General features: G+C 41.2%; 1 protein-coding gene across 4 annotated transcripts in view; it reads left to right on the forward strand.

Annotated features, from left to right (window-relative positions):
• The window catches only part of AFF1 (ALF transcription elongation factor 1), a 166,229-nt gene that overhangs the window by 18,377 nt on the left and 119,887 nt on the right, over nucleotides 1-27,965 (forward strand). The window contains exon 1 of one of the 4 annotated variants that reach the window (XM_077815000.1): nucleotides 11,273-11,724. The exons of 2 other annotated variants lie outside the window; for them this stretch is intronic. In XM_077815000.1, coding sequence (XP_077671126.1) covers nucleotides 11,708-11,724 — 17 coding nt within the window. In that variant the 5' untranslated portion in view covers nucleotides 11,273-11,707. Of the gene's footprint in view, nucleotides 1-11,272; nucleotides 11,725-12,226; nucleotides 12,326-27,965 lie in introns of those variants that run through there. One more of the 4 variants, XM_077815001.1, reaches the window with a different exon arrangement.

Consider the following 27,965-nt stretch of genomic DNA (forward strand, 5'->3'; position numbering starts at 1 on the left):
GACCCCAGCTCGAGAATGAAGGGGACTGGGAGGTTTAAAGTGGGGGAATAAATGTGGACTCTGGAAGAAGCGGGAGCTGTCACCTGGGAACTGACGAAGAAAGGGGAGAGAAACTCAGACCCTGAAAATGAAAGGTTCGCTCCAGCTTGGCTGGTGAATTGCTCTGGTTTGACCAGAATGAACCATTTAACCTTTGTCTCTATGCTAACCGAAGGACTTCTGGTGCTACATTCCAACTGAGTATCAATAAACCTTCCTGTTTTGAAGACACTGCTTGAGCGTCACTGCAAATGCCGGGTGCTGTGCATTAGTCCCTGAAGGGTGTAGAAGTCTCTTACCAAGAGTCTGTCTCAGTTGGACAACTAAATAGCACCTTTACGCAATTTGGTAGATCTTTTTGCTACCTATATACATTTATTTAAGCAATTATATAGGATAATAATTTCAGATTTGTATTAATTATACACTTTTAGTATGTTAGGAAATGGTGAATGATGTATTTCTTCTTTACTAGCTAATTAACTTTTTGCTCATGATTTGAGTCAAGCTGCTTCAGGACCATAGAAGACGGGTTGGAAGAGACCTCAGGAGGCCATCTAGTCCAACCCCCTGCTCAAAGCAGGACCAACCCCAACTAAATCATCCCAGCCAGGGCTTTGTCAAGCTGTTAAAAACCTCTAAGGATGGAGATTCTACGACCTCTCTAGGTAACCCATTCCAGTGCTTCACCACCCTCCTAGTGAAATAGTTTTTCCTAATATCCAACCTAGACCTCCCCCATTGCAACTTGAGACCATTGCTCCTTGTTCTGTCATCCTCCACCACTGAGAACAGCCTACCTCCATCCTCTTTGGAACCCCCCTTCAGGTAGTTGAAAGCAGCTATCAAATTCCCCCTCACTCTTCTCTTCTGCAGACTAAATAAGACCAGTTCCCTCAGCCTCTCCTTATAAGTCAGTGAAGACCCAGGCAAAAAAAGCATTGAGGACTTCAGCTTTTTCCACGTAGTCTGTCAGTAGGTTGCCTCCCCGTTCAGTAAGAGTCCCACACTTTTCCTGACCTCCTCCTTGTTGCTTACATACTTGTTGCTCATATACCTGTAGAAACCCTTCTTGTTACCCTTCACATCCCTTGCTGGCTGCAACTCCAATTGTGCTTTGGTCTTCCTGATGGTAACTGGAATTTAATTAAATACACAACAGCATATAAAAATCATTTGTATTAAATAAAAGAACCTGAAATGTTTTGCATACATAAACTTCTTATATAGAAACATGCATGTTTACAACTAAATTATAATTATATAATTAAATATTAAATACAATTTTATATTTTGGGCTTAAAATATTTTGTATTAAATTCAGATTTAAATTTAAACAGGCTTATTTTTAAAAAAGAAACAATCATTTAAATAAAATTTTAAAAACATATTTAAATCTGATTTCAATTAAAAAAATGATTTGTATCCACTCTGACACAGTCTCTTAACTATGTGATCATATATCTTTTCCACAGAACACTGCCTCATTCAGTGCACAGGGTGGATGGTGCTCACTTAATGAGCAACTGTTCAATATTTTGTGTTCTCCTCATTGTTCAGTGTGTGGCCCCATGCCTTATTTACTGCGTGTGATTCAAACCCTGCTCTGAAGACAGAATTAATAATTGTTTCATGGGCTCTTCTGTGCGGCTCATTGTTATACTATCTGAGTACTTCACAAACAGTAACTCATTTTCACAATACGCCTGTGAGGTGAAGGAGTGGTGCTATTATCCTTATTTTACAGATGAAGAGCAGAGGCAGAGAGATGAAGGTCAAAAGTTTCTACTAATTTTGGATGCCATGTCTCAATTTTGAGACAACTAGGACCTGATTTTTCAGAGTACTTAGCATTGTATAGCAGTTTATATGTTCAAAGCACTGATCCTATTGACTACTTTTCCATCTGTAAGTGTTCAGCACTCTTGCAAATCAGACCCTAGTGTGTCAAATCAGGCACCCAGAAAGAGTGGAGAACACAAATAGGGACCACTTGTAAAAAGTTGAGTTTAAGGGACTTGCCCAGCATCTCACAGGATTTCTGTAGCAGAGGCAGGGATAGAACCCAGTTTTCAAGGGCAGTGTTCAACACGACACTAGTTTTTTTTCCTGCCATTCCCTGCCTTGTTCATCACACACCTTCCAACTTATGCAAAAATTAGGCAGGTGTCTTACAGATAATAGCCTCCTTTCCTAAACAGCTGTGATTCATCCCTATAGCAGGTCCATCTTGTGCACTGAATGAGGCAGACATCCTGTGGAAAAATAGTGCATAATCATGTAATTAAAGGCTGTATCATAATGCAAACACACAAAGAGGCTAAATTAAGGTTGCACAGCCAACCTTCATTGGGGCATTTCCTAACTTTTGAGTGCTTGACTTGTGTACTGAATAGCGTTCTTTTAACATAATTTTTTATGTATGATTTCCTAGCTTTTTATAAGGAGAAAGCAAAAACAGAAATCAAATTATATGGCTTTATATTGACACCAACATGGGTCTTCATCAGAGTTGGAATCTTAAGATCTACCACACAGACATCTGTCACTTGTGCTGTTGGAGTAACTGATAGCAGTAGTAGGTTGTCATCCTCTGTGTGGCCCAGCACCAGAAGGGGATGAGAGAGACTGTTTGTCAGTGGGTTTCTCGCATACTTGCCAACAGTAGAGGAATGACAAACTCAGAAATCATTGGTTCCATTCTAGACTCTGGAGGGGAATGTCCTCTGGTGGGCTCAGGCTGTTGTACCCATTCCTCCTCCCTCCTTAGCTTGACCTCTTCTGCTGCATCCCTTTCAATCTTCTCCTCCCAGTCCCAGTCTCCTTGCCCTGCCAGTCCCAGTTCTCCTTTCCCCTGCTTCTTGCCCAGTTTGTTTCTCTGTCCCCCTCCTCACACTTATCTTCTCTGTCCCCAGTGGCTTCCAGTCTCCCTCCTTGGGCTCATCATCTAGTTACTTTCCTCTGATCCCACAGCTCCTTGTCCCAGTCTCTTCAACCAGATACTCATGGTTCTCCCCTTGCACCTTGTCTCCTTGTCAGGTTTGTCTTCTCCTACCCCCTTCCTTCCTCCTCTTTGGTTCTTAGTCTTTGGCATACGCGCTGCTGTCAGGTGTCTGTTTCTGGCTCCCCAGTCCTAGTTTCCCCCTCTCCAGGGCCCTTGTTTTAATATACACCCTCCCCTGTCCTGTGATGCTCCCCAGGGTTGCGAGGAACTTCATCAATTGCTCTTAGTGTGGGGCACCCTCGTCTGTGCCTGCTGTGGATCAACTCCCTGAAAACAGCCTCTGGCAGCACAAGCAGTCCCTCTAGGCCTCCCTAGGGTTTACTCTCAGGCACACATCAACCCGCCCGAGTCCTCAGAGCCTTCCCTGAAGTGTCCAGCCCCTTATCCACTGGACACTCACAGAATTACCAGGCCCACTGTTCCCAAAGGAACAGAAAACACCGGCTTGTAAGATTCAGCTCACGATCAGCACTTAGCTTAACGCCACAGCACTGAGCTATATCTATAGTGAAACAAGGATAAGTTTATTATTAAATAATAATAGAGATTTCATAGAATCGTAGGACTGGAAGGGACCTCGAGAGAAAGAATATTGGAAACAAATGGTTACATACAAAACAAAATCATAACATGCTTTCTAGATACTAAACTTAACTAACAGGTTAACCTCCCGTCTAAAGAAGTTTCATCTCACCGAAGTTCTCCCCAGTGTTTTTAGCCAAGCCTGGCTGAGATGCTTTTTTCATGAAGCAAAACCGCTGTGCTTTTACTTCCTCCGTGAAGAGTGCCTGGGTGTCTTGTCTGCCTCCCAACCCTTTGAAGTGCACTTCCAGATAAGGTTCTCTCCCCTGCTGTTTTTCTCTTCCTGTTAGGTTGCATGTGAAGTTCTGAGGATCCTTCATTTGCATTCAGCTCAGACTTGTGATAAGCCCATTGTGAAGGAGACAATTTACATGTAAACAGATGAATAAACATCTGTCTGACACAAAACCTGCTTTTCACCTTTGCTAGTGATCAGCACCTTGATACAAAGACTCTTAAGAACATATATTCAGAATATGTATGTAACTCCTTACTCGATATCTGTATGTACATTTCACAATGATATTGATGTCCAGTGTGACACCTGCTTCTTTTTGAGACCACATGCCATTCTTTGGTGAACTAGAATATACACACCAAACTCATGAGATTCCAGTAGCCCCCTCCCCGCTCTCCGTTTTGCCAGTTGGCATCAAGAAATTCTTGAGTCACAGTCTCCCAGGTCTGGTTCTTGTCTCCTCTGCATTTGAAGCAGGAAGCTTCCTCCTGCCTGGGCCAAGAGTAGAAGAGAGAGAGCCTCCCGGCTTTCGGTTTCAGTGCCTTAACCTAGCACAGCCCATAGCAGCCCAAAGCTCAGTCATGGGCTAAAGCATGCCTAGTGCAGACAGAATCTACTTAGCTATGAAAGAGAACCTAGCTACTAAAAATCCAGCAAGACTCTACTGAACAGATGGCAATTTTTCCAAGGCATATAACTTGGCCAAATTTGGGTGGATTTTCATAGGGATGGCAAAAGACATATCCGTGACACAAAGGCCAACCCCCCCTGCCAAATTTTAATGTCTTGCTCCAGAGCATGGGTGCAGTAGACCTTCACAAAGAGGTCACCAGAATTTTTAACATGGGTAGAACTTATTTTTTCCTACGTTTGTTCCCAAGAATGTCTGAACTGTTTGGGCTGAAAAACTTTTAAAAAGTAAGCCTGAGGCAAACATGGGACATAGCTAAAGTTTGATCAAGTTTTATAAGCAATTGAAAAGAGAGCCTTATAATGGGAAGTGACTGGTCACCAGCCCCACCTACGGTATATGTATTCTTCTCCCCTCACCTTTTGTATGGCACTTGACTTTTCAGACCGTAAGGTTTTATGTGCAGGGATGGTAAAGAATAAATAATTTTTAAGAGGAAATGTGCATTGCTTGGTTGGAAGTTATTGAATGTTTATAGCCGGGAAAGAGGGTGATTCCCACTGGTCTCTTCCCTGCTCTGTTTCCATTATGCAAATTGCTTCCAACATGGAAGTGCTCATGTGGCCTGGAGAATGAAAACATAAACAACAAATTTTCTTTACCTAATTACATCAGTATGTCAGACGTTTATTTATATTTTCTTTCCAGGAGAAGAATTCAGTGAAGTATAAAAGAAATCTGGTAGTATTTTTTTAATTGCTGATGAGTGTTCTTGAAATTAACTGATAAATAAAAAGGATTTAACAGTGTTTAAAATTGATCACAATATGTCCGTTTGTTATATTAACATTTTGGCCATCGATTGCTAGAGGGGGTTAGACTAGATGACCATCTTGGCAGGGGGTTAGACTATCTGACCCTTGCAGTCCCTTCTAACCCTATGATTCTATGAAATACAATGCCTGATTCAAGTTACAAAAATATAAATTCCTTTTCAAATATTTAAGCATTTTATATAGTATGCAGCGTTGCTGTCCTTCAAATCTATAAGTACAACTCAACATAGCATGTTTCATTGTACAGAACTTTAAATGCCTTGATATCAAAGAATGTTAGTGTATGCATATCAATATGCAGAAAAGGCACATACAGTACTTAAGATTGGAAGAAAATTATTTCTTAATTCTTTATGATGCCACATGTCTATGGAGAACGGTGCTGCTTGTCAGCCTACAGGTTTGCCTAGAATTTTAAAAAATATATATTTGAGTCAATGTGAGTGCTCGTTAAACAAGGGGAAATAATAGAGCTGGTTTCAACTAGGGGCAGAGTAGCCGGGTATTGTGAAGAATGACCTATATGGCTTTGCCCGTATTCGTTCAATCAGACCTGAATCACCCATGTTCTTCCAGTCCTGAGCCTCTCTTGAGCAGATTTGAAATAGATCCGAAGGAAAGGAAGCTGATCACATAATTTAGTGGTATTCTCTCAAAATCTCCCCTCCCCCCCCCCCAAATGTTTGGTACACACCCCCACGTATGTACTGGAAAATAAATGGTCTCTGGTCCTTTGTTTAAGTAGGAGATCTGGCTTTTAATTAAAGCTGGCTGGGTTGTTCCTGCTTGTCTTAGAAGTCATGTTGAGCCACTGTTTGTTTCCTTGAGGAGAAGGATGGTTTTGTGTTTAAAGTAGTTGGAGTTGTAAACTGGCATGTTCTAATCCCAACACTGCCACAAAATAGTTGTGTGACAGACGTTAGTCTACTTGCTTAACAACTTTGTGCCACAGTTTTACCCATTTGTAAAATGGGGATACTTCACTAACTTCCAAGCAGGTAGTGGGACTTAATTCAGGAGTAAAGCTTTTAGTAATCCTTGGATGGAAGCCACTACAAAAGAGTGCAATAAAGGATTCCCTATAGCCTTTAATTAGCCAGAAAACAAAGGTTTGCATAGCTTCTATGGGTATTAGCAGAAATCCTTTGCTTGCAATTAGAAGTCCTATTTCATAATTATTTGAGGGCTATATCTTACAACTAGGCTACTGGAAAATTATTTGGGTTTTTTAGCATGGGAGAGAAAGCCCAAGACAATTTTCAAATTTTTGTAACAAAAGATTTGCAGGCTGCAGTGACGAAAAATCCAGGTGGTTGGTAAATTTTAACTGATACTAACAGTTCATTTTTATTTAATGATATTGTGACAATCCTAAACGTGAACTGAAATGCTATAAAAATAAATACAAAAGATCCTAAATCATTAAACGTAAACCACCAACTTGAAATCTACACCTACCCCAGCCTATCACATTTCCTTTTAAAAAAAATTCTTTTCTCTGCAAAAAAGATGCATGCAAAGAGATGAAACTGAACGTACACACACAACTTTCAAATGTGCAAGTAAACTGAAAATGATAGATTTCCACCCCCAATTTCTTTTCCTGTTGAAGATCTCAGGTGTTATCTGTAACTGTAAGCCCTGAGGGCAGAGCATATCTTTGGAAAAACCCTACCATACTTTTGGCATTACTGTGTTCTAAATTACGATAATGGTGTGTTTGATTATCAGCATTTTTGGGTTATATTTAAAAACAAAAGTTCCTTTCACTGGTTAAGCAATTTCTGTTCTCAAATTCCAAATTTTTTTGTCCTCCACATCTTTTCTCAAGGGAGACGGATGAATTGGTGGGGGAGGAGCGATGGGTAAACTTGAACGTGGATGTGGGGTTTCTTTTGTTGCCCTAATGGAAATAATTGTATTGACGGCCAAGGCTGGGTGCATTTGGAAAGTCTTGAAGTTGAATAAGGCAATGTGGAGGATTCTGCACCGGGGTCCGGAGACCTGACGCTGGCTCTGCTTAACTGACTTATTATGTGGCCTTGGGCAATGTACCTTGCCTTTCTACCACACCCCATTTTAGAAATAGGAAAACTAAGGCTATGTCTATACTAGCGCTTTTGTCAGTCGGGGTGTGAAACCCCCCCCCACACCCCCGACCGACAGAAGTTTCACCGACAAATGCTCCAGTGTAGACATAGCCTTAGTTTCCCTACTCCTCTCCTGCCAAAATAGCTTCCGCCACTCATTGGGGGTGGTTTAGTTCTGCTGACGGGAGATTTCTCTCCCGCTAGCATAGACCAGTTACACAGGAGACATTATAGCAGTGCAGCTGTACTGCTGTAAGGTCTGTAGTGTAGATGTAGCCTAATACTACTTACCTCACTGGGGAATTGTGTGGGGTTAAGTAGTTAATGTGTCTACAATGCTTTGAGCAAATAAAGTGCTGTAAATGACTAAGTATGGTGAAACATGTGCCTAACCATCACATAAGCTGTTGGCCTTCATGGCTCTGAAGCTGGGGAAGAAACAGAGAGGTAAATCGCTGCAGGGAGGAGGGACGGGGCTGGGGACTCCCCCACCAGTGCTCAGTCAGATCCACCCAACCCCTGTGCATCCATACCCAGACCCTTCTGCCAAGCCTCACTCCCTGCATCTGGAGCCCCCCTTCACCCAGCTCTCCCCAGCCCCATGCTCTGGCCAGTGGCTCCTACCCTGTTCCAGGCTCAGCTGCTAGGGGGAAGACTGCACTTCCCCTGCATGGAGCAGCCAGGGCCAGGTTAGACCTACCCCCAGACACCTCCCCAGCTCTGCAGCCCACCCCACTTCCTGCCCCCATCATTCCTCAGCTGTCGGGGTAGGAATCACTGTATGGGGAGCTGCTCCAATGTCAACCCAACCCTTGTGCATCTGCCCCACCGAACCCCTACCCTGCCAAACCCCACCCCCTGCCTCTGGACGACTACCAAGTCCTCCCCCCTCCACCTGCACCCAGCCCTCTCACCCCCCCTGCATGCGGACCCCTGTCTACCGAGCCCCACCCACTGCATCTGGACCCTCCCTGCTGAGCCTCAACCATCTTCATCTGGACCCTGCTTTCAGACTCCCATTGCCCCTGCATCTGGAACCCCACACTGAGCTGCCTGCACCCAGATTGCCCCCCACACAGCCCTCTCACCCCGCACCTGGATCCTCCCACACTCAGTGTTTCCACATTTGGATCCTGCTGGGCTGAGCCTGCCTGTCCACACCTGGTGCTTCTGTGGGGCGGGGCAGGTGCAGCCTCGCTGCCAAGTCTGTGTCCCGCGGTTGGGGAGACTGCAGGATGATCTCCCTTCTCCATGCAGCCAGTGATCTGTGCTCCCCTCTGCCATACTGAAGCCCCTACATTTATTTATTAACAAAACTTGCAGAATCTTTATTTTTTAGTACAGAATTCCCTCAGGAGTGTCAAGCAAGTTAGCCATACTTGAATATACAACACAGCATTCTTAACCATACCTCTTACAAGCTTAGTTTAAAAACAAAATCCCACACAAATCCCCTCTGTAAATGTGTGTACTGGGCCTATGCACAAAGGGCAAGACTTTGGTCAAACCAAAACTAAGTCTTCCCCAGAAAAACTTAAATGCAGCTCTTCAGTGAAGGCTAATTTCGTAACCAGTTGTCAACTTTCTTCTCGGTTGTGTGGCAATTTCTTGCGGTATCTCGGAGAGAGATCTTTCTGCATTAAGGTTTTGTACCGTTGTGGGCCAGTGATAGTACGTAATTCCATGGGGGAGGGTAACCACAGCTCCCCCAGAACTAAGGCTCCTGTGGAGTGATTAGGCTAATACGTTCAGGTTGCAATCTCCAGAAAAGTACCACCACCTGAGTAGACTGCCATATGCTTGTTCAAACTGGATTCTCCAGAGACTGAGAGACAAAGAAAGGACTTTTGGTTAAATAGCCTGAGTTTAAACTGACTCAGAGCTTTCTTTCTGATCCAAGAAACAGTCAGGACCTTCTGTCCAAGGAGGGGGTGCAATCCTTAGGTAAGGTTTGGAAGAACTGACACTTACCAGAACCCAGAATTGGAGGTGGGGTGACCTCTGTGGCAAACTTTTTAGCATGTATGTAGGTTCTTTTATTCTTTTTTATACATTTTCTCTGGAATTTATTTGTCTTAAGAATAAATGTGCTTGCTTAGAAAGAGCTGTGTGGTAAGTTATGACTGTGGGCCATTACCTGGATCAGAGCCTTCAGAGAGAAAGCAAAGGGCAGACATTGGACTGTTAGCATCCTGACTTGCTGGGGATATTACAGTGTAGGCAAGGAACTGTGCTGCCTGGAAAACCCCCGGTCAGCAGGGGGAGAGGTGCAGGTCTCAGCCCAAGACAGATCATGGCTTAGGAGCTGGGAACCTGAGTAGGTGCCCTTAGTGGACCATAAGGGGGAAGATGCAGGTGCAGATGACCTGAACTGTGACAAGCTGTTTTAGCTGTAGTTATTTATTTTGTGTAAAAGTTGCAATACTTGGCCCAACTGACTAGTGACAGTGATATACAGCCAAAACCATTGTCTGTCAATTTTTAATGTTCAGCACAGACCTTGTTAAAGTGTTGCAAGTTGGGCACCCAGAAGTCACTGCTCACTTTTTCACATTTAGGCCCTTATTTATGTATAATGTATATCATCTACCTCTTCTGCAATGTGCAATATTTTTTTTTTTTGGCTCTGACTTTCCAAAAAAATTATTTCACTTTTAACCAGGAGTAGAAAATTATTTCTGCCTGAAAGTTTTATATGCAACCGAGAATGGGGTAGAATGGAAACTACTAAGTGTCCTTTAACAACAGCTATTGCTGGTATTTCTGCTATAATGTTTTAAGTCATCCATTTCCAATTATGTCCTGTTCTAAATATTTTTATATATAGTTTTTGTTACAAATGGTGAATTTCCTGTTTTTCTAAGATGCTGTATAAATAAAACTTTCTCAGTAGCAGCTCAGTCTTTCAAAGCGCTCTTTGTTTTTGTTGTTGTTTAATATTGGAAATACACAAATACCAATAGTTTTGTTATGTTAGAGAGGAGTGTTTGTGTATGCACGCTGTGCTGTAGGAGATTGTAAGGATCTTAAATATATTTGTGACTGCTGGATTATGTGTGTTAATTATTGGTTGAAGGGAATTACTGGAGTAGACTATTTTTATAATTGTTTTAAAACATGTCAAGAAGCACCCAGAGCAAAGGGCAGGTGCTACTTTTTTATGAACAAGTACATGCCTCAAGGTCTCCAATACAGCATTGTGCTCTATGCAACACTGAGGCCCAAAAGAAAAATCTATTTTTTGTCTTAATACAAAAGAGAAAACGATTTTTCTCTAATTCTGGGATCCCATGTATTGGCACCTGCAACTTATATTATGTATCCAGTTTTTAAATAACTTACATTAACAATGTCTCTCTGGACTGGTTATATTTTTGCTTTAAAAAGTTGACTGTGTGAACAATATCATGCTCAGAATAAAGCCTTTCTCTTGTTGCTAGCTTTCAAAAAACTTAAGTGGCAGTGAGGAATTCATGTTATACAGTACCTTCCCCTCCTCCTCCTCTTTAGTAAATATACCTTTGCTCTGCCCTCTTCCTCCTCATCCCATGAAACACACTCATTATGTCTAGAGTGCTAAGCAGCAGGGAACCTTGTGTTCTTGCTGTTGTGTTTGTAAGTCGTGTTGGGGATCTGGCACCGACCCATTTATGAGCATGCAGGTGGAGTCTCTGGCAAAGAAAACAAATGGGTGTTTCATCCGTGATAGGCTAGTGACCCGGGCTTGTTCTCTTCTTATCCAATCCTTCAGTTTTCTTGCCTTGACAGAATAACATGTCCATTTAAGGAGGTGGATTGTACCATGAAAACTTTATTGAAAAGGGGTTGCTCTGGGCTGTTTAGGCATCTGGGAGTAGAGCTGGAAAAAAGTCTTCTTTTCTGAATAAGAACAACATTTTACACTGATGTGTTACAGTAATGCTGATGAGCGTTTTAGGAAGTGTTAAACTTTTAAACCGGAATTGCTGAATCTGGGAAGCTGAAAATTCGGGAGCTGGTTAAACTCCCTGTAGATTTGGAATGCATCAAGCCAAAAGAGGCCCTGAATGCCCGGATGTCTATCAAAATTAGTGTAATCCAATACTGAACTAGAGAGACTTAACTCAGGAACCTGTGTCTTTGGGAGTAGGGAGTTCAGTGACATTTTGGAGTGGGTAAATTTACAGAAACCAGGAAACGGAGCAAAAGTATCAGCAAATGGCAAATAAATTTTTGGCTGGGGGGTAGGGAGGGAAGTTGGGGGAAGGGGCTCATGGACAGAAGACATTTGCCATTATAAACTTCACTATGGCTGCCCAATCAAGGTAAGGAAATAAATAAACTTTTTCCACTGTAGGGGTTTTTTAATGTCCCCCAGTTGTCCTACTGAGCTGCATTTTCCTCTGTTACAGCTTGCTAGTCAGTTTAAAAATCGGATTATGGTAAAATGTGTCTGGATGACAATCCTGCATTTTAAGGTTAAACGTAGTATCTCTTTTCAGGATAAACTTGTGAATGGAAAATTTCATGAAATACGTTGAGTTAATAACTCCTTATCAAACCTCCTTTTCAAAGCAGCAAGTTTATCACTTCCTTCATTATCTTCTTTGTGCACTCGCTTTTTCTTTAACTGTATCTTACCAAGTGCAAAAAAAGGCACTTGTGGTAGCTTATAGTTAGGGTGAGAGTATGTAAAAGGTGGCTGAGCTGGATCTATATTACGGTTGCACTTGGTTTCTTTCCTCGATCTGAAAAATTATCAGACTAAAATGGTAGCAGGTTTTTGTATGTGAATCTGCTGAGTAGGCAAAGGCTGGGAATGTGCTGTGAGGTTGTGAAGGGGAGAGTGTGAAAAAGAATAATTAACTCTAGTTGCTGTCACTTGAATGCTGTTGAAAGAAACCCCGGCAGACCTCCCAGCCTTGGGTAGGAATGCTTTTTTGTATGTTTATTTAAAAAGGGAGCTCTCAGAGCACCCATTTTACTTTTTGTGGTTGGGAGAAAATGAGTGTTGTTTACCATAGATTTTGGAAGTCGGTGTTTTGGGTGTTGCTTTTTCTTAACATGCTAAAATGGTTTTATGAGGAAACCTCACAACTCAGTGTATCTTTTACCTGCCTTCTAGCATATAGACTGCAGCAATGGGCATATTAGAAATACCTAAGTGAGAAACTTTTACTGTGGGATAGTCCCAGCACAGCTCCCTTCCTTCCCCGCTCCTCCCGGGCCCGGCTGCCCGTGGTGGCATATCTAAATTGAAGTTTGGTATTGGCAACATTTCTGACTGCTGTACTCTTTTTTTTTTTCCCCCCCAATTTGAGACCAGGAACTGATGAAATTGTCAACTTCATGGTGGGGAAAACACTGAGGCTTTGGGAGGTGGGAATGGAGGTGGGAGTTGAACTATTTTGGTAGCTAAACATGTCGGTCTGTCTCTGTACAAGGCGGGGTTCTTTCCTTCAGAAAGTGCATTACTTTGCTAATATACAGATGCCTTCCTTTCCACGTTTTTTTTCCTCTGTGCGATCACTGACCAATATGCCTTACAGGTCTGCATTATCAGTTCATTGCTTTAATATTCCAACGTGCTGAGAGAGGATCTAGCATAAAACTTAAGGCCTCTAGCTGGCCTTAAAGCATGGTTTAATTCCAAGTTCAAGGACATGCTTGAAGTCCCAGTGGTCACACTGTAATTTTCTTGGGTGATTATATGGGAAATAAATAAGAGGTAATATGGGAAATAAATCTGTGCCTAACTCCCGTCCCCACCAGACTGACTGAATAAGGACAGGTTTCAGAGTAACAGCCGTGTTAGTCTGTATTCGCAAAAAGAAAAGGAGTACTTGTGGCACCTTAGAGACTAAACAATTTATTTGAGCATGAGCTTTCGTGAGCTACAGCTTACTTCATCGGATTAAGTGATTGGACAGGATTGGAGTTGTTGACGGATATCTGGTGCCCTATAAGAGAGGCATTGGGTTTCCAGAGTTAATGTGGCGTGCTGAAGGAACAGGGCTGTGTTAGTACTCAAATGGTGAACTCTAGGGTATCTGGTATTGTCTTAGGGTGGGTACTATGAGATGAGTGAACTGGGCTCTTCCCAAGTCTGCCATGTCAGAGTTGTGCAAATTTTCTTCTCGTGTACTGAGCTCCAAGGCTCCCTGCCATAAAGCTATATCAAGCCATTTCAACACAGCTTATAAGGAGGTAACCTCAACACACCATGAAGAAAAGTGGTAGTGTGTGATTATGGACATCTCTTGGGTGGGTGTAGGGGGATCATGGCTAGAACTTGCTTTGTGGAGTAGAAGGGATGTGCCTTGTGTTTTGGCAGCAGGAGTTAGGCATGTCATTTTACTTGATGGCATTGTGGTTGTGATATTATTTCTGTTTGAGTGATATTGGATAACAGTGATGTCTGTCCTCAAAGCAGACATTTTGTGCTCTCCTGCATGGAAAAGGTCCTTTGATATCCCTCCTCTTTCCTTTTCCTGTGTTTAAGTTCTGGTGTGCTGCACTGGGGTAAGAGAGAGCTCTCAAACAGGCTAGTTTTGAGGGAGACAATCGCTGAAGGCTTTCCTGAGTTAGATGGCGTTTAAGGACAGAAGACAGATTATTTTCTAAATAGGAGAGGGAGTTAATGAAGGCCACGGACTGCTTTTTCTTTGGTGTGGAGGGGTGACCGTGAACCACAGTCAGTATTACTTTACCTGGATTTACCAGTATCTATTACCCTGGATTTTCTTTTCTTTTACCTTGGTGAGAAGATTTCATGGGAGATGTGAGTGGTGATGGTGCAGTGAAGGGCTTGACATCACGAGTGGGTTTTCTTAGTTTGTGCTTCAGTAAGTGACCTGTTTTTCATTTAAGCTATTATTGCCCATGTGCACAAGTTGAAGAAATTAAATATATCACATGGCCATATGTGCAGCAATCAAGTGATTTCATATTTTGGAGGATGTTGAACAGAGAAATGGGACTGGAAACCAGAGAACTCCTAAATTCTAATCCTAGCTGTGCGCTGGCTTGTTATGTGGCCTTGGGCAGCTCACTGAACTTCTCACTGTTTCTTAGTCAGAAATCTACCGGTTGTTGTGAGCATTAGGACAATGCTCATCAGTTAAAAGTCAGCATGTGCCAAGAGGTGCTCCAGTTATTTCCTAGTCTATTTCTTGAGAGGTAAACGTAGTGTGTTAACTCTTGGGGATGCTGAACTTTTTAACGACGATCACTGTAATGAGTAAATGTGTGTATACAGTACTAAGTGTTGCATCAGAAATCTCTCTACAGGAAAATCCATTCTGTTTAGGCGTTAACATTTAAGCGGGGCAGGGGAGTTGCCCGCCAGTAACTTTCCCTGAAGAATGAGAGTAAACTAAGCTATTGATTTCTGTACAACCAACTTTTTTATTTTTCTAGTTTCTAGCCTAGATGCTTCAATGCCTTTGCTGCTCATCCTTTAAGTGTGGGCAGAGTAAAACTGACAAGTCTCTTGTCAGTTTCATGGCTGTTGTTCAGAAGTCTGTGACCAGGAACAAAATTAATTAGGACCAGGTCAGGTTCACTCTTCTTCTGCTTAGTAAAGCTGAAAAATTCATCAGACACCTAGTAGCCAGAGACGGATGTGAGCGATACAGCAAGACTCCAAGCAGTGGCGTAGCCAGGTGGGAAAAACAGGGGGCGCAGAGATGGCAAAAAGGCACCACCTGCTAGTACTCACCCGGTGGTGCTCCGGGTCTTCGGCGGCGGGTCAGGCGGCAGGCCGTGTCTTCAGCAGCACTTCAGCGTCGGGTCCTTCACTTGCTCTGGTCTTCGGCACTGAAGGGCCCCCCACCACCACGGCAATGCCGCCGAAGACCGGAGGGAGTGAAGGATCCGACGCCGAAGTGCTGCTGAAGACCCAGAGTGCCACCTGTCCCACCGCCGAGGACCCGGAGTACCACCGGGGGAGTAAAAATTTAAAAGGCACCAAAGAATTAAAAAGGCACCACTTCTGCTCGGTGGGGGAGCAGCCGCTGCTCCACTTCCCCCCAGCTGCGCTACTGACCCCAAGTATGGTCTACGGATAATACTCTGGTAAGAATCCCACCATTCTGCTGCTCCTTACCAGCACTTGTACTGGGGCTGTCACTAGGATGCTGCCTCTTCACCTAAATGTCTGGGCTCCTCATAGCTTATATGGGCTTCTGGCTAGTAGATTTAGGTCCAAATATTCGAAAGTGGCTTAAAATTTTAGGTGCCTCAGTTTTTGGATCTCCAGCTAGAGGCATCTTGGGTCTGTGTGGTTCTGAGTTTTATTTTTTGTTTAAAAGATGCTCAGGTTGGCCGCCTGAAAGTTGAGGCTTTCAAAACCTTTTGAAAAACTAGATCTCCTTTCTCAGGCCGATAGGTGTCTTGTAAACATTTCAAGCCCTATATGTAACAGCTTGTTGAAACTATAAATTGCTAAGGACTCTGTATTCATTCTTCTTTTTGTCTTGCACAGCCATATTCCCAAAATACCAAGTTATGAAGCGTGAAACAGTTCGTCTCCCTAAGTGTTGTGTGTGTGTGCCTGCATGGGGGGATCAGGGGTGAACGGCATAATTCCTACATGGTGGTGGGAAGCGCCACTGCAAACAAGATCATTATTTGCAAAACCGAGTCTCTGTTTGAAAACGGGTAAAAACAATTTCTCAGTCTTCGTAAGTACTGAATATTATGGCACTGTCATAAAAAAGAAGAATCGGCAGGCATGAACGTTGGGTATCCCACAGGTCTGTCTTTTCTGTTGTATCTCAGGATGTTGTTTCTATTGAGTCAGCCATGCAGGGAGCAAACAGACACAATGACCTGGGAATCTCTCTGCACTCTATCTCCTAAAACCAAGTCAAATCAACTGCACTCTTAAGGGAGATGAAACATGATTATTTCTAATAATTTCAGTTGAAAAACTTCTTTACAAGGTGGCCACGTTTTATTTGTATGTGGTGTTTATTTCTATTCTGGTGAGAATGCTGCTTAGCTGGTTTCTGCTTTTGTTTTGTTCCTGTGCATTTTTACAGCCTTCTAAAGGCCAGGTCTGAAACATGCTTTCATAACTTGCTTGTTTGACACAAATGTGTGCATTTCATTCCCTGCTAGCTTTATCCTTGCCACACACACTCATGCCATCTATCTATCTTGCCTTCATTCCACAATTCTCTTTACACACGCTCTGGAACTTGCACTTTCCACTTGAGGTTGCTCCAGAGATAAGCCTATAATAGATGCTGATACTGCTTCTCACTTTATACCCTTTCAGATATTAGTTAAACAAAATGTTGTATAGGAAATCTCTCCACAGAAAAATCCATTCTGTTTAGATGTTAACATTTTTTAAAAATGAGTATATATACAGTTTTTTGTAGGTTATGTTTATATAATTACTGCAGAAGGCCCCTTTTATGCCATACTTTTAAATTTGGGCAGGTATAATCAGTTTTCCTTCCATGATGATTTAAACATGAGGAAGAAAAGGGGAAATTCAGCAGTGAAGACTAGAGTTGGGCTGAATGATGGTGGATGTCAACTGTGAGATAAGTTACTAGGGTACGTCAGCACTACCCGCTGGATCGGCAGGTAGTGATTGAGCTATTGGGGATCAATTTATTGTGTCTAGTGTAGATGCGATAAATCGATCCCTGATCGCTCTGCCGTTGACTCCTGTACTCCACCACGGCGAGAGGCAGAAGCAAAGTCGACAGGGGAGCGGCGGCAGTTGACCCCGTGCTGTGAGGACGTGAGGTAAGTCGACCTAAGATACGTTGACTTCAGCTATGCTATTCCCATAGCTAAAGTTGCGTATCTTAGGTTAATCCACCCCCCCCCCTAGTGTAGACCAGGCCTACAGTGGATAGGATGCAGCTAGATCGGGAAGGGCTTTGACAGGAAGAAGTAGATTCACTGAAGGCGATGCACCCAGTATTGGACTCCAGTCTCGGAAAGATTTACACCCATGCTTAACTTTGAGCATGTGAATAGTGTCATGGAACTCAATGGGGCTACTTGGCTGCACAAGGTTAAAGCATGTGCGTAAGTCTCTTCAGGATTGGGCTCCTCCCTCCACCCTTCCACTTTTGATGGTTTTTGCACACAGCTTTCTTTTTTTATTCTTCCTTCAGGGCATTTCTCGATACAGAGAGCGTTTAAGAAGCGGGTATCTTGTTATGCAGTGCAGATGCTGACATTTTTTTATTTCACTGCCTTATACTGCAGTCCAGGTGCACTCGACTATTTAACAGCTCTTGGCAGGCAAGATGGGGAGGGAGGAAGTGAGGAGTACTGCAGCAGGGATGTGAGGTTGGGGAGGCACTTTACCAGTCAAGAGGCAGCGTTTTCATTCTGGCTACAGTACATCTTTGTAGTGCCTTCTAATACGAATTCATTGAACTAATCATGGTCAAACTGATATTGCTCTTAGAGTTCAGATAGGCAGGCTTTTATCATATGATTCATGCAAGTATGTTTGTGCTCTGGGCTGGTTTAGATCTAGGTGATGTTTAAATATAGTTTTGAGCTTGGTCCTTCTTAGTTGCACTAAATAAACAGAATCATTTACTAAAACACGAACTTAACAATTCACAAGATTAGGTTTATGTTTTTGTTGTTTCTGCAGCATTAAATATCAGGTTATATGGAAATCATGTTCCTGCTTTAATTTTTCCCTTTCTCCAACCAATACGTTAATATTTAACTTGAGTGACAACAAAAGAGTCAATTCTCAGAGCTATAAAAAAGTCTTGTTTCTGCATTCTGGCGTCATTTTGCTTTTTATTAAAAAACACACACAACCAGGAAGAACTCTTTGAGTTTGTAACCAGAAGTCCTCATTTTAAAAAAGTCATATAGTAGAGTTCTTAATTTTAGTAATTATTTTTTTTGCTTGGAATATTGTGTGGAGTGAGAGCAATAAGCAGCAGATGATGTGTTAATTTATCACAGTATGAATATCTCTTTCATGTTGCAGTTGTCTTAGCAGCTGGGATGTGTGTGCATATTATACATGCATAATATTAATTACAAAGTACCCGTTTCCTCCCCCCTAACTGAGATGCTCAGGGCACTGCGTTTACAAGTATGATATCAATCCCTACCATCTCATGTTTTAGTGGTTAAAAGGATTTTGATGTCAGAATAACACTAGTTTTCTGTTTAGAAATAATTTTGAATATAGCAGTCAGTCTGAAAGAGTCACTTGTAGAAGAGTAACCTAAGTTTTGCTGGCATAGCTATATCAGGAGTGTGGAAAAAATCAAACCCATTCATACCCTCTGGAGCAACTGGCATTGGCCACTGTTGGAAGACAGGATACTGGGCTAGATGGACCTTTTTTTTCTATCTGACCCAGTATGGCCGTTCTTATGAGATCAAGTTTTCCTTGTTTTTGTCGTCTTGTCCTCTTTCCTTCATATTTCCCCCAAGTTTTCACTGGAACTCCCAGTTTTAGATGATACCCAGGATTACAGTTTTGCAGGAAGACAGGGAACACTATCAGTGTAAAAAAATCATTTTGTCAAATGTTAAAGGTAACCCCAAAGATTACTGTAAATTTAAGGTAAGATTGAAAAAAAAGTTATATTATTTCTCTTATTTTTAAATGTTTGTTTTGTGTGAATTTGAAAGGACTTTTTATATTTTGTTTTGCTCTTCCCTTCGGTGTTTTCCCTTGTTTCTGGAGGACTTTCACACAGCAACAAGCAGAAACAAAATAATATATAGATTGTAAAATCACAAAAACTCGCATGGAGCTCAAGGGCAGGTAGAGTACCAGAACTACTATTTTTTTCTTTTTTCTGTCTTTTTTGGTTGACAGAGCTTCATGAAGGTGTCTGTTCTACTCAACAATCCTATTCTATACGAGTTAGACTGCTGAAATTACCACATAATGCCTGCCTGTTTAGCTTTTCAGTTGGCTTCAGAGAATCTGTATTTTGTTAGCTTTCAACTACTTTTATTTCAGTTGTATATGGACTACAAAGTTGTGAAAACGCAGCGGTTTTTAGTGGAGGGCCATGAAGAAAGGGAATTTGAGTTGTGTTTCTGTTTGTTGTGTTTTGGGGTTTTTTAATCAGTTTTTTTTCTTGATTAGAACTTTTATATCATTCTGAAGTATTTACATAAACATAAAATTATATTTAAAGTTTTTAAATGCATGAAACATGCAGTGATTAAAAATTTTGACTTCTCTAAAGAGTTAAAAGGGAAGGGATTAGACCCTTGAGGCTCTTATGTCTATTTGGAAACAGTAAGAAAGTTTTTATGTAACTATCTAAAACCCTAGAGAGGAAGTCACCTTTTTTTAAATTCTAATGTTTTGTTAGAGAGACACTAATCAATAATAGATATGATGATCAGAGACATGTTTGTTTTCCATTAAATGTTTCATGACATTCAGTTGACTCACACAGTGAGGCTTTAAAAATAGACAAACTGCCCAAAACTGACTCATGCAAAAAAACTATAGCAATTTCATATTTTACTATTCAACAGTAATCTTGAGCAAGTAAAGAGGTTTATCTAAAAAGCTTCTGTTTAGTAACTTTTTTGTTTTCTACTTAGTTGTAATGAGAACAGCACCAGTTAATCAAATGCAGTTTTGTGAAGCATGCCCCATATATAGGAATAGTTGTGGAACAACTGTACTTGCAGAATAAAGTGAAAGAAGCCAGTGGCAGAGAATTTTGTATCTTAATCCCACTGAAGAGCTCAAGTGTTAGAGACAAACATGTGCCTGAGGAAGCAGCTAGTTAAAATTCCCTGCCTACAATGAAAATGCAGAATCCTTACACATTAGAAGTGTAGTATAGTCAGGACTCTGGCTGTCAAGAGATTAAATAAATTAATCGCAATTAATTGCGCGATTAAACAACAATAGAATACCATTTAGTTTAAATATTTTTGGATGTTTACTACATTTTCAAATATATAAATTTCAGTTACAACACAGAATGCAAAGTGTACGGTGCTCACTTTATATTTATTTTTGATTACAAATATTTGCAGTGTAAAAAACAAAAAATATTGTTTTTCAATTCACCTCATACACGTACTGTAGTGCAATCTCTTTATCATGAAAGTTGAACTTACAAATGTAGAATTATGTACAAAGAAAACTACATTCAGAAATAAAATAATAGAATATCAGGGTTGGAAGGGACCTCAGGAGGTCATCTAGTCCAACCCCCTGCTCAAAGCAGGACCAATCCCCAATTAAATCGTCCCAGCCAGGGCTTTGTCAAGCCTGACCTTAAAAACTTCTAAGGAAGGAGATTCTTCTACCTCCCTAGGTATCGCATTCCAGTGTTTCACCACCCTCCTAGTGAAAAAGTTTTTCCTAATATCCAACCTAAACCTCCCCCACTGCAACTTGAGACCATTACTCCTTGTCCTGTCCTCTTCTACCACTGAGAATAGTCTAGAACCATCTTCTCTGGAACCACCTCTCAGGTAGTTGAAAGCAGCTATCAAATCCCCCTTATTCTTCTCTTCCGCAGACTAAACAATCCCAGTTCCCTCAGCCTCTCCTCATAAGTCATGTGTTCCAGACCCCTAATCAATAAAACAATGTAAAACTTTAGAGCCTACAAGTCCACTCAGTCCGACTTCTTGGTCAGCCAGTCACTCAGACAAAGAAAGTTGGTTACAATTTGCGGGAGATACTGCTGCCTGCTTCTTGTATACAATGTCACCTGAAAGTGAGAACAGGCATTCTCCTGGCACTGTTGTAACTGGCGTTGCAAGATATTTTGGTTCAGGTTTTGTAGTTTCCACATGGGAGTGTTGCTCTTTTAAGACTTCTGAAAGCATGCTCTACACCTCGTCCCTCTCAGATTTTGTAAGGCACTTCAGATTCTTAAACCTTGGGTCGAGTGCTGTAGCTATCTTTAGAAATCTCACATTGGTACCTTCTTTGTGTTTTGTCAAATCTGCTGTGAAAGTGTTCTAAAACGAACATGTGCTGGATCATCATCCGAGACTGCTATAACATGAAATATATGGCAGAATGCTGGTAAAACGGAGCAGGAGACATACAATTCTCCTCCAAGGAATTCAGTCACAAATTTAATTGATGCATTTTTTTTTAACGAGCACCATCAGCATAGAAGCATGTCCTCTGGAATGGTGGCCAAAGCATGAAGGAGCATATGAATGTTGAGCATATTTGGCACATAAATACCTTGTAATGCCGGCTACAAAAGTGCCATGCGAACGCCTTTTCTCACTTTCAGGTTACAATGTAAATAAGAAGCAGGCAGCAGTATCTCCCATCAATGTAAACAAACTTGTTTGTCTTAGCGATTGGCAGAATAAGAAGTAGGACTGAGTGGACTTGTAGGCTCTAAAGTTTTACACTGTTTTGTTTTTGAGTGCAGTTATGTAACCAAAAAAAATCTGCGTTTGTAAGTTACACTTTCATGATAAAGAGTGCACTTGTATGAGATCAATTGAAAAATACTCTTTTATCATTTTTACAGTGCAAATATTTGTAATAAAAATATAAAGTGAGCACTGCACACTTTGTGTTCTATGTTGTAATTGAAATCAATATTGAAAATGTCAAAAAACATCCAAAATATTTAATAAATTTCAATCGGTATTCTATTGGTAAAAGTGCATGAGTTAACTGCAATTAATTGACAGCCCTAGTCAAGACACATTCAACAAGCAAGAGAGACGAAGGAAAGGAAGAATATTATTAACATTGCTTCTTCCTGTAACACTAATAAAAGTGTTAATTAAGAGCAAGTGTTGGGGTGAAATGTTGCCTATGGCAAGTAATTTCTGAAACATTACCTCTTCTAAACTCTAGGGGTGTGTGCAAAACAAATTTTCAGTTCTTAGGCCTTTCTAAGAGGAAAAATGTTTTGGTGTTTAGTTCATTTATAGCCTGTTAGTTAAACGAGTAGCAATCAGAACTAAAGGAAGGTTATTGGGTTTATGGAAGCTCAACTGACCACAAAAAGTGAATCCTTCGTGGTATGATTATGAATAATAGTGAGGCTGCAAGAGTCTGTGTGCAATAATGTCAAACTTAAGAGCTCTCATCCTGCAGAGACTTAGTCATCTCTTGAAGTTTATCCCCTGTAAATAGTCCCATGCACATCTCTGCTGGATCAGGGACCTAATTTGTAGGCCAGCTTGGAGTAGTGTGTGGGTGAGGGGGTAGGGTGAGGAAAGTAACCATGACCTCTTCAACAATTTCCAGCTTTTCTGTTGTTTCTGAAAATGGCTCTCAGATCTTCAGTCAGGCCTCAGTTCAGTGAAGACCTATTCATGTGCCTAATTTAAGCATATAAATGAATCTATTCAGTTTAACACAATGGAATTACTCACCTGCTTAAAGTCATGCAGTTGCCTATGACATTGTGGAATCAAGACCTCAATGAGTAAAAAATAGAAAGACAAGAGTGAATTAATGAGCAGAAATTAAACTGAAAGTTGGCTCTTAGACCACATCTAATGTTTCCTAAGCACGTGAATCAGTTTGATTCATCTTAATGAAGTGAAAAGAGTGATTTATGCTCAAGCTAATTAAATAAACTGAATAAAATAACCCACAGTAGTTGTTATATTTCTCTAATTATATCCCCTTTTCATAGTCTTTACACTGATGGGCTTAATTTATATGCAGGAAATGTATTGCTTTTCTTTTTTCACAGAGCCTGGTCTGCTACACGTTCCTTGCTGTACATTTCACAACCAGAACCTCTTTTCTGTGACTTTTTTTAAAAAGAATTATTCAAGCACTGGATAATGGGAAGTGAATTTGATAACTGGGGAAAAAACCTTCTCCATGTCCATTTTGACCGCCTCTTACTTGCATTTTTTTTATGTTGTGCTCACTATTTTGAGTTACTTGCTAGAGAATTTATCACAATGGCTATTTTAATTGGCCAGGAGGCCAAGTACTGAAACTCTGTCCTATAATTATAATGCATTAAACCATGAACTGTATTGACTTTATAATTCAGGTGAATGTTTAGCCTGTGTTCAGTCCTGTGTATGCAGCATACATTATTGCTAGTGCCTCAATGCAGGCATCTTAGGTTGTGATTCTGTACCTCTGTGGAGCCGGAGATGCAGGGGTCTGCCTGTGTGGTGTATCTTGTAGGATCAGGATCTTTGTATCTTTCACCATTTCCATTGTCAACACCTATCTTCTGGGGATTTTAACTAGGCAATAATACTTTTCACTGGGCTAAAAAATTTTAAATCCTTTATTTTAAAAAAAAAGCTAACAAAAAAGATAGACACTAACTTACGTTTATCACAATGATTTTTTTTATCTGGTATTTTTACAAGTGGCACCTAAGGTTACTATAAATGCCCCGGTGTCTGTTTTTTGCTCCTTTTTATTTTATTTCAGTTCTTTGACTTTGGGCTTTTGACACCACTTGGATTTAGTCTTTTTCAAGTCTATCCAAATTGGTCAGTTTCCAGGTTGTTAAGTCTTTCACTCAGCTACACAGTAGATCAAAAGTGTTTGAGATGGGAAAGTGGCAGAGGTACTCATGGACAGGTATAGTTCCTATTCTGTTTTTCATCTTAGACTTATGTTCCTGAGATTAAAAAAAACACAGCATTTTTAGCAGTGAAGCCCCTAATTGACTAGATTTCAAGTTGATATCCCTTTTTAAAATGGCTTCTTAAAAACTGGACCTAGAATTCCCTCCCACCTCCCCTTAGATTAATAAAGGAGAATTTTATAGAGAATATTGGCACAATAAACTGTATTAACATGAGCGTAACAGCTCTAAGGACTGCTGTTTATGCCAAGCAAATAATGATTTGTTTAAAAAAAATCCCTGAACATGTATTTGTAAAACAGATTATGATGGCTGCAAGAGAACAGTACCAGTGAATTGGGTCAATAAGATGTTTTTTAAAAGGCCTTAAACAAGTAATGTATTTTCTTAGAAAGTCCTTGAAATTTTTTCTTTTTTTCCCTTTCATTATTGTGCTTTTGTTAAAGCTTAATGAATAGATCCCCATGATAAACGGTAAAGTCTTGACTGAAACTAAGAAAACCGAGGAGAGAACTGAAATGGTTAGTAACACTTCCCTCTGCTGGAACTGCAGACCAGAGTCTGATAGAAGGTGCCAGGGCACAGCGGGGGTAGTGGAGGATGTCGTTTCAGCCTCTGCTCTGGATTTCATGGTTTGCAGTGTTTTCTTCTATGTAAATCTGATTAAAGGCCAAGTTCTAGGCTTTGGTGCATGCACTCAACTCCCATTGATCTGTCCCTTAAACTTAGCGTATAGTGAGAGGTTTGTACTGTGCATGCTGCATGGCATTGAAATGCGCTTGAGGGGGGATGGAGAAACACAGATCACTTTTCGGTTTTATTTTGGTTATCTTGTTTCCATTGGCTTTAAACTTGTAGGCCCCAATTCAGGAAAGCATCCCCATTCAGGAGGGGCACTGAAACAAGTGTGTGGGTTTTTTTTTTTTTTGCGGACTGGGCTGTGTCAGAACATTGGGGATGGCTCCACTGGAGGCTTCATGATTGCTATGGCAAGGGCAGATGCATCTTTCTGAGGGAGCAGAACCTCTCTGGTTCCAAGCAGAAAGTGAAATGGGGAGTGGCCCGCAGAAACCCTCCTTGCTCCCTGTTTAATAGATGAAATATTGCATAAGCCTGGTGCACCTCTTACCTTATCCCCAGTGCTATTGTTGTGTAACAGTTTTCCAGCCTTTGTTGCAAGCCTGGTAGATGTGCCCTTCCATGGGAGTTGTAGCTACACTAGACAGAAGCCTTTCTTTCAATGGGTGTTGCAGCCAGTTGCAAATGGTTTTGGAGAGATACCAACTCCTAGAAAGTTTAAAACTTTAAAAGAGTGATGTAAATAGTAATGAAGCTAATAAAATAAAAAAAAATAATTCAATAAACAGAGTTGGCTGTTTAGCTGGTACTAGTGGCCTGCCAGCTTTGAGGCGGGAGTGGGGGGAAGCCAGTGTGACATTGACCATCTCTACTGGTGGATGGGATAAACATAATTTAGCAGAGTTAAAATTTATCTTGGATTTATTCAATCCTTCTCCAATCTCCAGCTGTCAGAGCTGCAGCCCTCTCAGCTCTTCACTGCTCTGGCTTCTGGCTGAGGTTCAAAGCAAAGTGTCTTCCTCTTTGCTTGATGTACTGTTTCCACTGTGCTAGGACATCAGTTATGATTCTCAGTTCTGTGTGTTTAAATCTAAATATATTGGACAACTTGTAACTGTGGTGATTAGGAAATCTGAAACACGGGGTTAAGAGAGGCTTCACCATTGAATTCCAGATGTCACAGGGGAAGGATGGAAAAGGAGGATAAGAGACTAGAGGTGTACCTTGACAAGAAATGGAAAAGAGTGAGGAGAGGAGATTGGGAAAGAAAACCAATTTTTTATAGCTAGGCTATAAAAGGAGGAGGGAAATCAAAGTCTTCAGATGACTGTTGCCTGAGAAGCAAATGAGGCATGTAGAAAAGAAAAACTAAGCCATGATTAGCTTGTCAATTTTTTCCCCGATTTGTTTGAAAACCAATCTTTTATGAAAGCGAAAACAGGAAATTAAGTCCGATGGTCAAAAATGCAAGATTGTTTTTTTTTTTTTTTTTTTTTTGCAAGTAGTGGCAAAATGGAAAAGGGGTCTTGGGAGGGTTTTTTGAAGGGGGGGAACGTTATCATTTTTTGATCTGCTAAAGACATGCTCCTCCTTCCAGATGGATGAAGGCTTCCTTTGGTCTATAGGAACCTCCCACCTAAGATCTCTATAGAGTGTGGTGTTGACTTCCATTAGGTTCATTTGGGTAGCTGTCACTCTAGTAAACTCCTCTTTTATGCCCTCTTTCATCTTCCAGAACTTTAAGCCCACCAATAGACCTTCATTTAGTTCACCCCCCTTCCTCGTGAGCAGTTTTCAATTGGCTGCTGCTTGGTAAAAATTTGCTGTTTGTGAATGGTGTTGTGAGGCTGTATTCATGGATCAACTACAGAACACAAATGTCTGAGTCATTTCACTAAGTGCTTTAATGGAAAGGTAAAACCCAACGGAAACACAAAACATAATAAACTCTTAATCACAGTGCTATTAAATGGCTCTCTAGCATGTGTACATTGCGTTCTCTTAAGTGAACAGAAAGAGACTACACCAATACTTTACACGTTAAGAACTGCAGTTATTACAGGTCCTAACATGAGATCAGGCTGTAAAAACAAAGTCCAGAAGTCTGTTTATACTGTAATCTCTGCAAGGTGGGGGCTGCCCCTCACTATGTCTTCATGGAGAATGTAGCACAATGGGACTCTGATCTCAGTTGGGGCTCCCAAATGCTACCATGATACAAATAATAGATAGTAATTATTAGTAGAAATATATTTGTAAGTGCACTCCTCTTCTTCAACGCTGGTAAAGTATTGACCATGGGGCAACCTGAATATAGACATATTAAAATGGTCAATTATTGTACCAATTCTTGGCAAGAATGGTAATTTCTGCACCCCAGGAGCTTCAAGCTGGTAAAATGCAGTGTCCCTTGTGCTTTCTCTTTCTGCTTCCTGTGGACATAGTGCCTTTGCTTTCTGATAGGTTGTGCAAAATACAGCATGTAGAAAATAACAGAGAGGGTCTATTCAAAGGCATTCCCACTGGGATTTTCACCTTGCCTTAAACTTTCGAAAGGCACAATAGCTCTTATTGAAGCAGTCGCTGGAGCAATGTCTCGCCGTATTGAAATCTTACCTAGATTACAAAATCTGAGAAAGGAGGGAATAAGCAAGGATGCCCAGAATTAGAGTTCAGGCAGAGACCCAATTAATATCTGTGGCTTTTTGTGAGCGCAATGCACCTTTGGGTACCCCCTCTTGAACAGCCCAGGGTTATTAAAAATCTGTGCCTCATGCACTTTGCCTAGAAAGGCAAGGTAAACATTTAGGGAATTGCCTTCTTAGTCCCCTTGGGCATACATGGCAATGGAGTAATAGCCTTCCCCCCCTCCCCCTTCTTTTTCTAACTTTCTCCATTGCTTCCTTGTGTTGCTAGAGAACAGACAAGTAAGTTTCCCCAAGTGAAGCCCCATTAGTGCTCAGGCCCTTTTGTTTTTCTTTGGGGCATCACACACTCTGAGCACAGTACTGTGGAGTGAAGGCCTCAATTTCTAAAGTTCTCCTCAGAGCAGTAGCCACTGTTCTGTCCAGAGGAGAGTTTCAATCGCCATGTTGCTCTAGTGCTGAGCCAAGCACCTTGCAGAGGGTGGTGCAATTCCTTTGCACCACTTTTAACTTGCTTTCCAACGTAAAAGCTAAACTGATCAAATATATTGAAAATAGTAGAGACGTGTATTTTATAACATTTTTTGCTACTAATTTCTTTCTTTTTCAAGTAATGGCCTTTCATAATGGTTGATGTTTGATAGATTGAATAACCCCCCTTTAAATTTAAAAATAAAAATGGTAAAAGAAATGAACTATCCTTAAATAATATAATCATAAGCCACTCTGGTTATGCGTTAGTGGGCCTTGTGCTTCACAATACACCAGAGGCATGCACCAGAACCTATGGACCGT

The sequence above is a fragment of the Eretmochelys imbricata genome, chromosome 4 (assembly GCF_965152235.1).
Source record: "Eretmochelys imbricata isolate rEreImb1 chromosome 4, rEreImb1.hap1, whole genome shotgun sequence".
Classification (NCBI taxonomy): domain Eukaryota; kingdom Metazoa; phylum Chordata; order Testudines; family Cheloniidae; genus Eretmochelys; species Eretmochelys imbricata.